The 16,173-nt window shown below is 38.3% G+C and overlaps 2 protein-coding genes across 5 annotated transcripts in view; one reads left to right on the top strand and one right to left on the bottom strand.

Moving 5' to 3' along the window:
• sema4bb (sema domain, immunoglobulin domain (Ig), transmembrane domain (TM) and short cytoplasmic domain, (semaphorin) 4Bb) overlaps positions 1-6,197 on the top strand; it is a 50,298-nt gene extending 44,101 nt beyond the window's left edge. For all 4 annotated transcript variants that reach the window (XM_026293154.1, XM_026293152.1, XM_026293155.1 and 1 more), the window contains 3 exons: positions 27-184; positions 829-920; positions 1,371-6,197. In XM_026293154.1, the coding sequence (XP_026148939.1) occupies positions 27-184; positions 829-920; positions 1,371-2,140 (1,020 nt within the window). In that variant the 3' untranslated portion in view covers positions 2,141-6,197. The remainder of the gene's footprint in view (positions 1-26; positions 185-828; positions 921-1,370) is intronic.
• Positions 6,198-13,737: 7,540 nt separating this feature from the next.
• Positions 13,738-15,549, bottom strand: serf2b (small EDRK-rich factor 2b). Its single transcript, XM_026292972.1, has 3 exons — positions 15,403-15,549; positions 14,501-14,609; positions 13,738-14,167 (listed from the first exon to the last, which is right to left on the bottom strand). Exons 1-3 carry the CDS (start codon positions 15,407-15,409, stop codon positions 14,095-14,097), a joined length of 189 nt encoding a protein of 62 aa, XP_026148757.1. The 5' UTR covers positions 15,410-15,549; the 3' UTR covers positions 13,738-14,094.
• Positions 15,550-16,173: the final 624 nt, after the last annotated feature.

Genomic DNA, 16,173 nt, shown 5'->3' on the forward strand with positions numbered 1-16,173 from the left:
TCTCACAAGGTGTTTCATGTTTGCAGGGTCTGTTGTTTGTGTCGTCCTATTCTGGGTTGGTGGAGGTACCTGTGGCCAACTGCTCCAACTACCTGAGCTGTGGAGAGTGTGTGTTGTCCAGAGACCCTTACTGCGCTTGGACCGGGCGGCTGTGTCGTGACGTCAGGATGGCTCCACCTGACAGGTGAGAGCTCACGTACAAATGACCTGAGTAACAAAGTTTTTTTTTTTTTGTTTCATCTGTGTTACCTCACAGTTAATAAAACCACTAAGCAAGTAAATTAAATATTAAAACCAGCCTTTCCAGACATACTTATTAACTAATAAGTCCAAAATTAGAAAAAAAAATACAAATAACTTACTTACTAAAAATACATAAAAAGGAGTTTAAGAGTTTGCATATATGCTACCAAAGGCTAACAATAATGTAATAATTAGTCCTAGTTTTGCAGGACAGTCCATACATGGAGCATATATGTCTATTATTTTATACATTTATACTTATATTCATATATACATACATGTGATTATATAAGCATAAGCACTGTACCTGTACAATGGGGAAAGAGGAAAATGTGTTAGGTTAAGAATTCTTATGTTACCTCAATGTTTTTCACTTTAATTATATATTTATATTGTGAGAAATTGTTTTTTTTCTGTGAACATGAATCCAAATAAGCACACAAAACAGCCTGCAGCGCTCATAGTCATGTGCTTAAAATGTGCTGCAATAACAGACAGAGTAAAATGAGTAAACCCATATAAGGTTCCTCTCATTACAGCTGCTATCCCTCACCCTGCTGTTTTCTTTTGTACGCTTTGTCTCAGCCACTGGCAGCAGGATGTGGAGGAGGCCGATACATCAGCGATTTGTAACAGGACGTTTCCCAGCACCAGATCTGCCAGACCAGCAAGTTCTCGTGAGTATGTTTTTTGTGTAGTGGTCTTTAATTAAAGTGTTGTTAGTCACCTTATCTACACCGCAACAACATGCACGTAGAGCTGTCAGAAGAAGCTTGCAGTATGATGGCAGGTAGCAGTGAGTTATGTGTTAAGGAATTTGGAGCAAGTTATTACTGTTGCTCATTCATGAAGTTATAGTTTAACATAACTATGTTCAATATAATTAACCACATGAACCAGTTACTTTTCTATGAAAACTTTAAAGCTTGTAGTTCAACATCGTGGGAAGTTTGCTTATTTGTTTTTTGGCCAAGAGTTAGAATAGATGAATAAAACAATACAACTCTTGTGTAATTTCCAAAATGTTAAACTATTCCTTTAAGTTAGCCATATTCTATATACAGTACAGTAATCCTTTTATGGTATCTTTCATTGTCTTGAAGCATTATTTTCCTATTTGTTTTTAGGTGGGTCCCATTGCCAGCTCATTACAATCCCAGCCAACACATTCAGAGTCCTTCCCTGTAAGCTGCGGTCCAACCTGGCACAGAGGAGGTGGCGTTACAGTGACAGCGCCAGCCAGTTCCTTTACCCTACTCGTGAAGGAAACTTGGTAGTGGTGGCTCAGGCTGACAAAATAGAGACATACGAGTGTTGGTCAGAGGAGGAGGGTTTTCGCCAGCTGTTGGCCAACTACTGTGTGAGGGCAGAGCCCCGCCAGGAGAGCACTACTTTGATCAGCCACTCACGCACACCACACATTCAGCAAGAGGAGACCATCATCCTGCCTGGCGAGTCTCGTTCTCAGCAGGTCCACACGAAGACCTACTGGAATGAACTAATTGTGGTGTGCGCTCTGCTGGCATTCTTCCTCGTGGTGTTCTCCTTGTTCTTCATCTACAGAAACCGTGACCATATGAAGTCCATGCTGAAACAGGGCGAGTGCCCTAACATGCAGCAGAAGAAACCAAGGATAGTGGGAAAGCCTGCGGAGAGCTTACCTCTCAATGGCAACACCATCCCTGTTTCCACCTCAGATCACAAGGGCTACCAGACGTTAAATGACAACTACATCTGCAGCACTCCCACCCACGAGTCCTCGCCAGAAAGCAAGAGTTTCTCGGAGTCCTCCGACAGGCGGCCACTTAACCTGAAGGAGAGCCATGTGGAATACTCCCCAACTTGCCCTCGGCCCAGGGTGAGGCTAGGTTCGGAGATCAAAGACTCTATTGTATGAGACCACAGTATACACTGAAAGATGCCACCCTGAATTTCCATCCAAGCTACAGGCCACCCGGCAAAGGAGAGGGAGACCCTGACATACATCACAGCACATCTTTTATTTTAGTCATCTTTGTTCTGTGATTAGTACAGAGGTCATTTCATTTAATCATTTCCACTCCAAAACTAGAGGTTGGTCTGGTTTGCTGCATGAGACAGGTAGAGGAAGCAGCATGACACTGAGTTCAACCAGGATCACCGCACCATGGCAGCTGCTAAGAATAGCTATAAAACTACGGTCTGTGTCATTCTCATGGCCACATATGTGAGAGGTTGTCGGGCTGGACAATATGGAAGAAGACGACATTCCTCATGTATCAGTGTTGATCACATTGTCTCTTAGATATGCAAGATTCAGCATTAAAAGGTTTGGTTCATATCCATCACATGATATAATAAAAACCAATAGATAATAAATTATAAAGTTTTGACATTGATGTGTTGCCCAGCCCTATTGTTTGAGAATGTGTAACCTTGCACATGCTCTACAGAAGATGGCTGCCACACTTCTGTTATTATGCACACTAAAACCAAGCTACACCTTCAGTCCATGGTGACCAAGAGTTCAGGTTTAGGAGAATATAATATTAATAACTCATCATGATCCACACACATCATGAAAGCCAGTCAGAAGCAGATTTGTTCTTTCTGCTAAATAAATGTCATGACTGTATGAGGATAGTAATGAAAGATGAGGTAGGTCAGGAGAAAACACCACACTTTGGTTGAGTAGAGCCCTCTTAAACCTGTTGGAACAGCAGTTAGCAGGACTACAACTTCATAAAAGATAATAAAAAAATGGGATCCAAGATCCATGCTCCAGAGCCTACATATTGACTTTTACCTCCTGAATGTATGCTGTTTAAGCAAGGTCTGTTTCATTCACACAAAACTATACAATGAACAATTTATAGAATAACCGAAAAATCGTGCCATATCTCTGCTCATTGGAGACATAGATATTGACCTGCGGGTACCATGATGAGTAGTAAAGTGACTACCCTGTTTTTGAGACTAATATGGAAGAGGGACCTGACTAAAGAAACAGAGCCAAGAAACAGGGGGATGTCCACACCTCCACTACGTTCAGGGCATCACCAAAATCATCATGTGCACTGTGCCAAAAAAAAAAAAAAAAACAACCTTGATTGTCTTATCTAAATGCAATAGTGCCATTCTGTTATTACCACTCCCATCTTCTAATGCTTTGCGTTAACATTGAACACTGTCCAAGGGCACATGGTGACGGAACCAGAGTTTGGTTTCACAAAAGTAAAATGGCACTAGTAGTAAATGTGAAGTGGAAATGGAATCTTTGATTTCAAGACTGTTAGCTTGTAAAAACATTGAGAAATGTGTTGGGAAAGAGAAGTGACTTTCATGTTGAATCTTAACTCTGGCAAAATGATATAGCTTGGAGATACTTTCCATGTTGTTGTCAGTTGAGAAAATATTCCAGTTTTTCTTCAGCTACCCTTGAAGGAGCTCTCTGGCTCCGGTGTGTTCACACTCAAAAACATCCAGCTACAACTAGTTTCAGATAGCTGAGTCTGACAAAAGATAATAATGCAAACCGAAATGTTGTAAGTATTAATAGACCCACTCAAAATGTCAAGAGAACAGCTAATAACAGTCACTGTAGTGGAGAGCTAATATTTTAGAGGTCTCTTGTCCAGACTGCAGCTGCACTGTGTTGTAAGGTAGAGTGCTAAATAAGCTCAGTGTAACAACCACCCCACCAGGTTACTGTTCACATGGCATTCACTAGTCCGTCAAATGTCAAGGCATCATTAATGTGAAAGCACAAGTAATCAGGGTGTTAAATACTTAAAGGTTTGCACATTTCAGTAAAATTGGAACCCGTTGTAAGAGATGCAACTACTGAGAGACAGAAGGTGTGGCTGCTAAGGAAAATGATTTTTGAAATTAAGTTTTTACAGGGACCAGTGCAGCCATTGCAAACACTCTTGCACCCACATTTCCTAGAGTTCTGAGACTTAAGCAGAATTTTCCAAAGATGTAAGAAGCTGATAGTGTTGTCTAAATCCGAACAAGACCCATTTACACAGCCATAAAGGAACAATATGGTAACATATGTCTTAGAATAAATCACCAATTTACTCTATTGATCAAGTAAGCCTACAGTATATGTATGTATATGTGTGTATATATATATATATATATATATATATATATATATATATATGTATATACACATACACACACACACACACACACACACACACACACACCAGTATCATGCAAAATATAATTTTGCTCTTTCAGACCCCGAGCAGATCACGAAATGCTATGTAACTGCTACAAGTCGACAAAGTAATTGCACAGCATACAGCGTAACGGCGGTCAGTGTTTCCTTTTCTCTTTAGTTTTTGTTGTGTGTATATACAGTATCTGTGCTTAATATTGTGTGTTTTTAAGGGACATTGTGCAAGATGTGTTGTATAGATAGTTTTGAATCTAGAGAGTGAATACTGCTGATATTATTTTCCTAGTGCTTTACTGCCTACTTCAGCATTTCAACAGTAATTGCACAAAGTACAGCACATTTCTCACCACACTTTTAGTTGTCAAGCATGTCAAAGCAGAAGTCGTTATTTTCATGTCCTGCAGAATAACACGAAGAGGTTTGTTTGAAACTAAAAATGTGGAATAATTTGGATGATGATATCTTAATAATATGGATGAAATGGTAAATATGAAGCTACAGCCTGCAGTCAGCTGCTCAGCATAACACAAAGGCGGGCTGACGCATAACCCTCCTGTGAAATGACGTTTTTTTTTTTTTGGTACACTTTTTGTATGAGCTAAAACAAAAATAAATAAATTTTCATTAACACTGGTAGGGGGATTTTGTTACTTTTAGATGAGCCGGAATCTTTCCCCATATTCCCAGCCTTTGTGCTAAGCCAAGTTAACTAGCTGGTGGTTACAGAAAATAAACTCATCCAACTCAAGAGCATGTATTTCCAAAAATGTCAAAATTTTAATATTGTTTACTTACTTATAAGCTGAAACAAAATTAACTAGAGCGTTGCATTCGCCAACAGATGTGTAACAAGAAGATAATAAAAGTCTTATATAGATCTGCTAAGGCTAAGAAATTGTAAGCTACAAAGTCTTGAGGGGCTAAAATGATGTGCTTTGATATGCTTGATGGATAACTTCACATTCTCAAAATGCCTTTAGACATCAAGTTGTTCTGCCTTTTAGCCATGTGCCACATTGTACCTACACTACTCAGCAGTGACCTCACCATCACAAATGTGGTGAAAGGCGTGATTGTAGCCCTCTGTGGGCACACTTAACTCCACAACACGGGTCAACGGTACATTTACAGATTCACCCAGGCCAACGTTAACATAGCTGCAAATACCAAGACTGGGAGCTGCTCAAAATCTTGCACCTTTCTGTTTTTGCTTATGTGTGCATAGGAAACACCTGAACACTTCGATATTTAACAATAATACTGCTTCTTAACCTCTTGCAGAAAGGTTTTGAACCTAATACTGTTAAAAAAAAAAAAAAAAAGGTACATATTGTGTTATAAAGTTGTGTGTATTTATTAATGACATGCTTTTCATTAAAAAGCAAATAATCCAACCATGAATGATGCTTCATTTTGAGTGGCTCCTCAGTATGAATGAACATACTGTACTGGACATGAATGTAGCCAACTGCATCTTATTTACAGCAGTCTATTTTCCTAAACCGGAGTAAGTAGACAGTCCATTGAAACATGTTTCCAGACTTTATTTAAACAGTCATACTACAAACAAATAGCACAATAATGTCATTAATCATTAGTTGACAAATATTAGACAAATGTGGTCTTGCCTGCATGATTTTTTTTTTTTAATTTGATGTGTACAAATAACATTGTGAACTGTATTTTTTGTATCATTGAGATTGTGACTGTTGTTTTTATTATATTGTACATAAAAAGCACTTTATTTTAATTTTTGAGATAAATGAATAAAATACGTTTTGTCACATGCATGTGTGAGTTCAGCCTTTGTAGCAATTTGTTGTTTACACTCAGCTGATGTTTGAGAGTAAGAATGTGAAATGACTAGTATTAAAATGAATACTTCATTATTTAATTGCAGGGAAAAGAGTATTGAAATCTAACTGAAGATTGCTGCACATCAGTTTGGGAAGAAAGCTTACTTTTTAAAACAAACATTCATTAATCTGCTCTGAAAATAGGATAAAATATACATGTAAGACATAAGAAATGTGAAAGGGTGAAGACCTTACTTTAGAATTTAGAATATTTTACTTACAAATTGTGCACAGGGGAACATTTGATTTTTCACAGGGGGCTCTGCATCTTTTTCAGGTGCAAAAGAAAATGAGGAGTTCAGGCCCCCAAAAAATGTGTTTGACATTGACTGTAATCAGTGATTAGTGTATATGACAAGGAGTCCAGAGTGTGCAGCCTGAATAAACACACTATTTTTACTGAGTAATCTAATCAATTCATTTATTGTTGTCTTTCAACACCAATCACGCAATTTAAGCAACCAATTTAATTTACATTGAAATTATGGTCCTCAAAAAAGTATTCATTAAATCATAACCTTTGACAGTTGGTTCAGTCTTAATTGGATTTGCAACATAAGAAATGCATTAAAAATTGTATTTATTTCCTAGTGTTTTTTATTTTCTGCTATCATCCAATTCACAATTGATTTGCTATTTGCTTAAATAGAACCACTTCTTACTATTTCTTCTCTTAAATTTAAAGACATGCAGGCAAACCTTAATTGACTATCGGATACTAGAGTCTCTTTCTTACCAGGCTAGATCCCCCAACAGCCATTCATAGTATATTTGATTTTCTGCTCACTGATCATGGATACACTCAGTGGGGCAGCATCATCTAACATCAGCTTTATAAATCAATAGCTATTTTTGGACACTGTGTGTAGCAACCACCAGATAGTGATTGATGTTTACTTGGTAGGGACAGAAAGATGACACAGTGCTACTCCGTTCGATCACAGTGGAACACAGGTAAAGTCTGGGTGTGGTTTTCTCCTCAGTTCATGTCATCAGTGTCATCCGTCTATGCCGTCATTAAGCCCAAAGTGATGAGAAGATCACAATACCCCCATGTTTGTTTACTCACTAAGGCCCCTGATGACCATGACCTGTGGTTTTCCCGTCAACGCAGCATTAAGAGTATCATAGGCATCAGCAAATATCTGTGCTGACCTGTAGTACTGTTTTAACTATATGTACAAATTTTGAGAACATTTAGACACGTTTATATGCTGAGTTGTTTTCTTATTCTTGCCTACATATCACTGATCTTCTGCAGCCTTCCAGCCTGTTTAGATGATTCACATTTTACAGCATTATAATAGAGATGGGCTTTTCTGACAGACTGAAAAATGCATAGTCTGTCATTGTTGAGTAATTACAGATGTTATGTGACCACTTAAAACACCCACTCCATCAGTGACTGCAGCCTTTGAATGTAAAGTTTGACCATTGCACCTCATCAACAACAAAACTGTATCTCACTGGTGTGAAAGCGCTGCACAGAATGTGAGCAATATGATTCGTATTCTAAGTTTTACATGCAGTAAAACACAACAGGCCATCATACTTGTTTTTCTAGGACAGAAATATGTTTGTGTGTACTTTGTCCAAGTGGTTAGGTTGATATCGACGTGAAAGGGAGGAAGGATTTGAAGTATGTAAAGTCCAAAGCCTTATCAGATACAAACTGCATTTATTTTGAAGGAAGTACCATTTGTTGCTTAAAATGGTGCATCCTATTAAAAATAATGAGCTGTGGTGGGTAGTCCATGCACTACATGGACCACATACCAATATAATGAATGCCTACAGCAACTAAGTAAGTTTATCTAGCCCTACTTTTTTAAAATCTTTTTCTGCTAAAAAAAAAATGCTACAAACTTTTGTTTGTTAAGTAGTAAGTTAAATAGATCAATTTCATCAGCAGTTCATTTAATGTTACTTTGTAAAATGAACAGTATGACAATTTCATTTACTTTCTATATTACTTTCATTCTTACATTGCAAATGTAACAATTAAAAGCATCGTTTCAAGTCTGTTTCTTTATGTATCTCAAAAGCTCCGAATTTAGCTCCATTCTTTTCTCACTTGACCTGGAGCTGCTTTGTTTCACTGGGTCTGACTGTGCTGTTGGTCAGAGGATTTAAAGTCTGAGGGCATTTGATGAGGTGCAGTGGATGCCACCAGCTCTCTGTTGCAACACTGCAATTTCACATGACTGAAGAGAAAGTCAGTAGTTGCAGAGTAAAGAATGCAACTTTCCCTGGACTGACATGTTGTAAGTAAGGCTCTTGATCAGAACCTTTCATCTCCTGATTTGAGGTGTTTTGGAACAGTTTAAAGAAAGATTAATTGTGACCATTGCAGCTACTGTCACTTTTAAGAAAAGCTTTGTATCAAACTCCCAGTGCTAGTGGATGCCAGTGGACTAATTTGCATATCATTAATTTCTTCTGCTGAAATATTTCAAACACTGCACAAAAAGTAAACAGCATGATTCTTTTTTTCTCTTTTCAGATGTGTTTACCAAAGCAACAATTTTCTTCAGAGTAATAATTTTCAGCTTGCAATATGTTTGATCTTGATTTCATCTCTGATTTGTGTACAAAAAGAAAACATGCATCACAGGAAAGCGCTTGTAAATAGTACTCTATTCTATTCCACACATATCTGGGGATGACTGATGAATGGAACCATTTGATTTTGCTGCCATGGAAATTTGGATTAAAGAGAGAAAAAATTTAAATTGAGCATGGATGATACCATCTCAGATGAAGGTGGAGTAGGGGAAGATAAAGTGAATTGGTCTCTTCCAGCTTCTGATTGGCTGAACACACCTGACCCAGGTAATCAACAATGTGTAGGACAGGAATAGCTGAAATACAAGAGGACAGTGGTCCTTGAGGTACATGGGTTTCCCACCACTGGGTTAAGAGAAAAAAGTGTGTGGATTCATGGAAATACAAGGAAGACAGAGGTCTGTAACAACAACATGTAGGGGTGATAATTTAGTGGAGACATAAATTAAATTGGAATGACTAAAATAGTCACTCTATCAATATGAAATAATTATGTACAAAGGCTACAGAAAAGGTTTGTTGACAGTGTGAAAATGTAATAATTTTAAAATAATCTTCAATCCATATAAGATCTACTCATTGTGTGGAGCAGACCATCGATTTAGAGTTTATATGTCAGTGTTTCCTGCAGGTGTTAATGTCACTTTGGATCAACAAGAATATGTTTAAAACACAAAACAGAAGTAATACTAATACACACAAACAGACATATAAATATGGATTTACACACAACTGCTTTGTGATTGGACCATAGATCAAAACCTACAAAACCAGGTCAAGTTAATCACATTAAATTAGGGGGACAATTATAGAAGCAAAGACAAATAATCCTAAAACATGGGGTTTAATTATGTCTTCTAAAGATCAGTTCTGCTTCATAAGAAATCACAGAATCCCCACTCTACCTTCAGACATTCACTGATAATCCTTTTTGAAAACTTGATCTCTTTACCTCCTTTTCACAATAGTAACCAGGAATTCTAACACTATTTTTTTTTTACCGTGTGCAACATCACTCTCACTCCTGACAGTTAACAACTTCCACAGAAGTAAAACCAAGATATAATGGAATAAAAAAAAACACAAAGCATGCAAGAAAAAGTTTGTTTGGGCGCTTGAAATTACAGTTCAATTCACTTAATGCAATAATTAGGAAGTGCATTTTTATAGACATGGCAGTATTCTGCTGCGCCTCAGACCCAAAACCAGCCCCAACATTTTGCAAGAAGTCCTGCTAACACAGGACAGTGCACGATGAATAAATCCTGTTCTGACTGATGTCCAATACCACCACTACTGAGACCAAGAATAATAGTCCATGTGTGTGAAAGCTCTGATGGTTGTATGAGCTGACTGTGATTGTGCAGAGGACTCTCATCCAGCATCTTTCTATAAAACAAAAGAAAAACAAGCCTGTCTATTCTCATTTTTTCTTTCTCACACTTTCTGCCCTTATCTGCCTTTTTCCCTTTTTCCGAATCCCACATCTCAATGTAATCTCTCTTTTTTTGTTTGATGCCCTGTGACAGATACCATTTACTTTCAACACCAGCCGCTCATCTGCTGTCACCAACCATTTGATGAAGAGCAAAGACGGTAATTTTCTATTCATTATTAACAAATCGCTACGCTGTGAAGTGTGCCTTTCATTTGCAGCAGTCTTGAAAACAATTACAGTCAGCCTGCATTTCAGTTGTGATTGCATTGCATATTTCTTGGCAACGCTTCGTTGATTATGAAATTGAAAAACAGATTTAGTTTTCACAGTCAATGAAAGGAACCGGCAGATCTTTTAAATAAGTCCAGACCCAACCACTCAGGTAACGTGCCACCTCATTTCTTTTTCCAAACTGGATGTTCACATAATCATTAATACCGGTGATGCTTTTAATGTGCCGGGTAATAACCCCAAACATCTTAAGTTAGAAGGCTGCAGCTTGTACCTGTGGAGAGCTTATAGTGAAATTGTGTTCATCGTGCCTCATTATTTACAGTATCATAACTATGACGATATCTGTCTGTGAATTAATACATTTTGTATCCACTGTAGCTGTGAAGCATTCAAAACATTTTATAGCATTCACCATTCATTGCTGCAGCAATCTAAGTTGTTGCAGAATGCTAGGAAGATTTTTGTTAACTGCTGGAAAAGGTTCTTGAGCACATCTGGCCTAAGTTGGTTTGTCTTTATCATGAAGTTGGCTAAATGTTTGAAGTGCAGGTGTATAAATAAAGGGTGACTTTGCTTTACTACAAAATCTGCCTACACCCATGATTGCAGAGGGTAATTTAGTCTAAATTTAACATATTGTATGTAAGGCCAAGCAGCTACACAGCATTATAGTCCAATATCCCCCCAATTTGAACTATGACACTGGGCTATTCAACATTGTAAACAGCTTAAATGAAGCACCCTCCTTTCTGCAACCACTCTGCATTTACCCAGCCCTTCCATATCTTAACAAATTCAGCAGAGGGAGCATAAAGAGATGAGGCTTCTCGTATGAATTTAATAAGATGCGCTGTCTTTTCTTTGCATTCTGTGTCTTATTACCAGTGAGCTCCTTTCTTGGTCTGTTTTTAAAAAAACATGCCAGAAGTCATTTTGTTGGGTCTTAAGTGAGATTTACCAAGAGCTGTAAGCAGAATATCACAGATGATAACAGATAAGGTCTGAATTTTCTTGAATTTAAGCAACACGCTGATTCTGGGTTTATTCCTCATCCTTATTCAGCTACACTTTTGCTGTGTGGGATGGAAAAAAGGCTAAACTGAAGACTTAATTATACGCCCTGTAATCTGAAAACTGAGGACACAAGCTCACTGGATTTCTGCCAGCAGACACGCATCTTATTGACTATAAATAGGCTGAACTGCAGCTTACTGGCTCAGAGAACACCATAAAATATCAGCAATATGCACTTTGTGCTTATGTTGGAGGACGGAGGTCATAATTCAAAGCTCCTGCAGTGCTTCAGCAGGGCATGTGTGTGTTTGCTTCACTTCAGCAGAATGATATGTTCATCCTAAGTCTTCAAAAGATCTTAAAATGTCAAATTGTCATATGTTTTTCTGAGAAGATGTTGCAAAGACAGCACATTCTATAATGTAATCAGTTCAACATCATTTCTCTGTTCAGACAAATCGAATGTTCACCAAAGAGCATTTGTAAAAATGCTGTGGTGCATGCTTCCACCTTGTGTTCAGTATGTTACAATAGCATTATTCAATCTGTTGGCCTGCTTGGTTTAATTACAGTAAATCCGGCAGACTGCTGTTACACAACACAGACAGAGCCGCAACAGAACACAACTGTATCTTCTCTGTAACCCCAAATTATGTGGGCAGGCTGATACAGCTTGTGTAATTGAAATTAGGACTATATAAGGATTATTTTTGTATTATAATAACAGGATGTATTCATGCAGTCAGTATTATTACATATGATTATAAATACTCCTACAATGCACACCTAGCCAGTTAATATAGAAAAAAGTTATAAAGAAAAATTGCCTGTAACATGTCAGTGATCTTGCCAGTTAACTGTTTGGCATGACATGTTCTTCCTGTGGAGGACACACAAAAGTTAAAAGACCACTTGTTGCATTCTCAGCTCTGAAAAGCTGGTTAATTTTGAATGGTGTCTCACAGCCAGCCTAACCTTGATACTGGCTTTCCTTCTTGTGCATTGCAGGAGTTTGTCACGAATTAGCGTATACTACACTGGGCCCATAATAGCCTCCTGTATTTTTCTGGGATGCACACCTTGCACTGCCACTATTTATAGAAGGAGGCCATGAGCCACAAGTATAGTACTGTACCTGCTTCACAAAATAAAACCACTGTTTATCCTGTAAAGTCATGTTGATAACATTATATTACAGAGAGACTGAGAGAACATGCAGTGACAATCCTTTTTAAATGATTATGAATACTTCTTCATTTGGCTGCTTAATTTGACTGGTGGTCAACATCTAGATTCTTAAAAGATACACTACCAGTCAAAAGTTTGGACACACTTTACCATTGAGTTGAATGAGAAAGCGTGTCCGATCTTTTGACTGGTACTGTATGTAACAAAACATATCTTTCTGTTAAGCTGGTTTCAATGACCTGGGTGAAATTACAGCAACCGGGAAAAGAGACCCTTTCATTGTGTAAATCTTCATCTGATAAAACTCCACTTTTTACTCAGTCCCCCACAAATAAATGAAAAGATATTTTTAGGGGGGAAAAAAAATGAAGCAATCGAAATGAGCTTTGAAACGCTACACACACCAGCATTTGGGGAGTTTATTCCATTCTTGCTGGCAGATCTTCTCAAGTGCTATCAGATTGAATGGGAAGTGTCTGAACTGCTATCTTCAGGTCTTTCAAAATCAGGACTTTACAGGATAAACAGTCATTTCTGATGCAGGCACAGTACACCACTCATCGTTCATGACCTCCTCCTATAAATACTGGTTGTGCAATCAAAACGTGCAACCCACGAAAAGACAACTGTGGTTACAATAAAACATATATAAACTCATGTCTTTCAGTCATCCACAATAATCTGTGGATTCACAACACAATCTGTGCATAAAAATTAAAGATGATTTGAATTTTTTTTTTAAAAATCAATTTTTTGTTTGCAGAAAACATATAGTCATATTCGCAATAGTAACTTAAGCATTTCTGTCTGGTAGAAAGACAAACTCTCCACATAAAATAGGAAATGAAAGGTATTAGTTTACTGATGACTAAACACTCCCTACACCATATAAAATTCTCAATACATTTTATGACAGTCGTGCCACTAAAAAGATATTTACAAAATGTAAATAATGAAAACATTTGGCTTTTAATTAAACACAGATCATGCAAACATCTTACACCAACATTTCTGAATAACTCAAGTAGGCATGAACTAAAAAGACACACTTTATTTGAAAGCAGGGGATATTTTTGTACAAAAATACACAACTGTTACATAGATGCTTTGTGTCAAGAATTGTTCATCTTTCTCCTGCTGTTTATACCACTGATGCTCCATTGCATGCAGCGCCAACATGGGACAACCACTTATTTGCTCAGACATAATTTGACCAAGTAAAATAACAAATCCAACAAGCAATGTCATTTGCCATAGGGAAGAATGTAGGATCCTAGATTCTTTAGTCTAGACAAAAGTGACAGATCCGCTCTTATAAATATCAGGAAGAATGCTGAACATGGGATGTTCTTGAAACACTGGGCTGAATTAAACTTCAACTCCATTCTTCACTTGGACTTGGTGCTCCCTTTCCCTGCTTCATCTGCTTTTTTCTGCTTCTGTTGCATTATCTCTGCATCCCTTTGGAAAGTGAGAATATAATAGTGAGGGCAGACCCAACTTTAACACATGGCATTAGAAAATCTTCACAGGTGAAGCTAGAAAACATTTTCAGACATTTTTAAGCAAAAAGTACTATAAGGGCATTTTTTGCAGCAAGGGTAAGGAGGCATATATTGTATAAGTGCATCATGAAAAGGTTTTGATGATTTGTTTGTGCCAAAAAAACTAGAATCAAGGAATTAAATAGTCCACAGAGCTCTACAGTTAAACTATGTAACAGAGCTGGAAAAATTCACTGCTCAAGCTGTCATGCATCCTGTTTCTTAAATCTTATGCAGACTGCTGGCCTACCTCTGCTTCCGTGCAGCAGCAGACAGTCCATCATCGCCCCTCTTCCCTTTACCCTGTTCATTCGCCTTTTTGGCATTTTTCTGGCGCGCAAGCTCACGTTGGTTTCCTCCTGCATGTTGAACAAAAAGAGAAAAAGTTTGGTTCAACAAATGGCAAGTTCCTGAACAATAAATACATCAGGCCTGCAAACTGCCTCCTTGGAAACACCTCTATCGCTATGCCTTCACAACACCCGTGACATTAACAGGTGACAGCTATAATATATATAACTGTAATGACATTTGGCTTGTATAAAGCACTACTACATTACAAGTAAAATGGTGCAAAACATAGGAGCAGCCGACGTGGCAGGGAGGCGCTGTCGAGCAGCAGCTTCATGTCCAGAACAACAGCTCAAAGGGCCTGTCGAACCACATTTAAAGAAATGAATACAATTGTCACTCAACAAATCGATATTCTCTATCCTACAAAGCAGCGCAGAAAGCCAAATAACCTTTAGATTATTCGCAGCCAGGACTGGACTGGACTGGGCTGGGTTGGACTGGGCAGGGCTACAAGCTGGACAACAAACGACCCACTCGCCCGTCGATGTTTACAAATTACGGCATCGTTTACCGCTGACCATGGCACAGCTAAAAGTACGTGACACATACTACAGCAAATCCCGTCCACTACACTTAAACCTACGAAGCAAGTCGATGGGTTTATTAACCGTGGCGATAAAAACCGCCATGAAATCCGAGGAATAACGCTAAGCTTCGTCTATTTCAGCAAATAGACGGATCCCAGATCGACGGTGGCCACGGCTAACAAGCGGTATAAACAACGAGCACGCGCGACATGCATTTGAGTAAGTTAAAGTACATGAATGCCTTACAGTCCAAATATATGTCGATACCCACTGGTCATTTTATTAATCGACGCTTCTCTCGCCCGGTTCCGGATAAGCTCAGCCGAAGGGCCGCTGGCTCCCTGCTCGTCGCTCCAGTAGCTGCTGTTGCTTCGGTGGTGCCAAATATGCGCGAGACTTCCGCACGAGAACCAGAACGTTCCAGGATCACATATCACACTGCGCATGCGCCAGTCGTCTGCAAATCTTAAATCCGAGCAATCAATTCAACTTTATTACAGACTTAAGGTCCAAATAAACAAAACAAACAGGGCAACACACAAAAATAAAAGACCATACATTATAGGATCGTGCATTAAAAATTAAAAAAATATAACAATACATATATAACAACAACTATGTACTCTTGCAAAACATTAGCTTATTATTATTGTTATTTATATATATATATATATATATATATATATATATATATATATATATATATATATATATATATATGTGTGTGTGTGTGTTTGTGTCATTTAAACAGGGCCTTATTCTCAGTGGTCTATCTGGTGACTAAACCCTTTCGTCTTGTTTCCATCACTGTCCTCCTCTCTCCCTCTCTGTGCTGTCAACCAAATAGCAAACTTAACACCTAATCACAGAATCAATATAGATTATTGATAAGCAATATGATGGCAGCATGATGGATGAGTGGTTAGCACTGTTGCCTCACAGCAAGAAGGTCCTGGGTTTGCAACCCAGCCTCTCTGTGTGGAGTTTGCATGTTCTCCCCGTGCTTCGGTGGGTTTCCTCCCACAGTCCAAAAACATGCATA

Source organism: Mastacembelus armatus, chromosome 3 (assembly GCF_900324485.2).
Source record: "Mastacembelus armatus chromosome 3, fMasArm1.2, whole genome shotgun sequence".
NCBI classification, from domain to species: domain Eukaryota; kingdom Metazoa; phylum Chordata; class Actinopteri; order Synbranchiformes; family Mastacembelidae; genus Mastacembelus; species Mastacembelus armatus.

Excerpts from the sequence above, each read along its gene's own strand:
- serf2b (XM_026292972.1), bottom strand. Across the intron at positions 14,168-14,500 it reads GCTGCTGCACGGAAGCAGAG|GGATGCAGAGATAATGCAAC; the intron begins GTAGGCCAGCAG and ends CACTTTCCAAAG.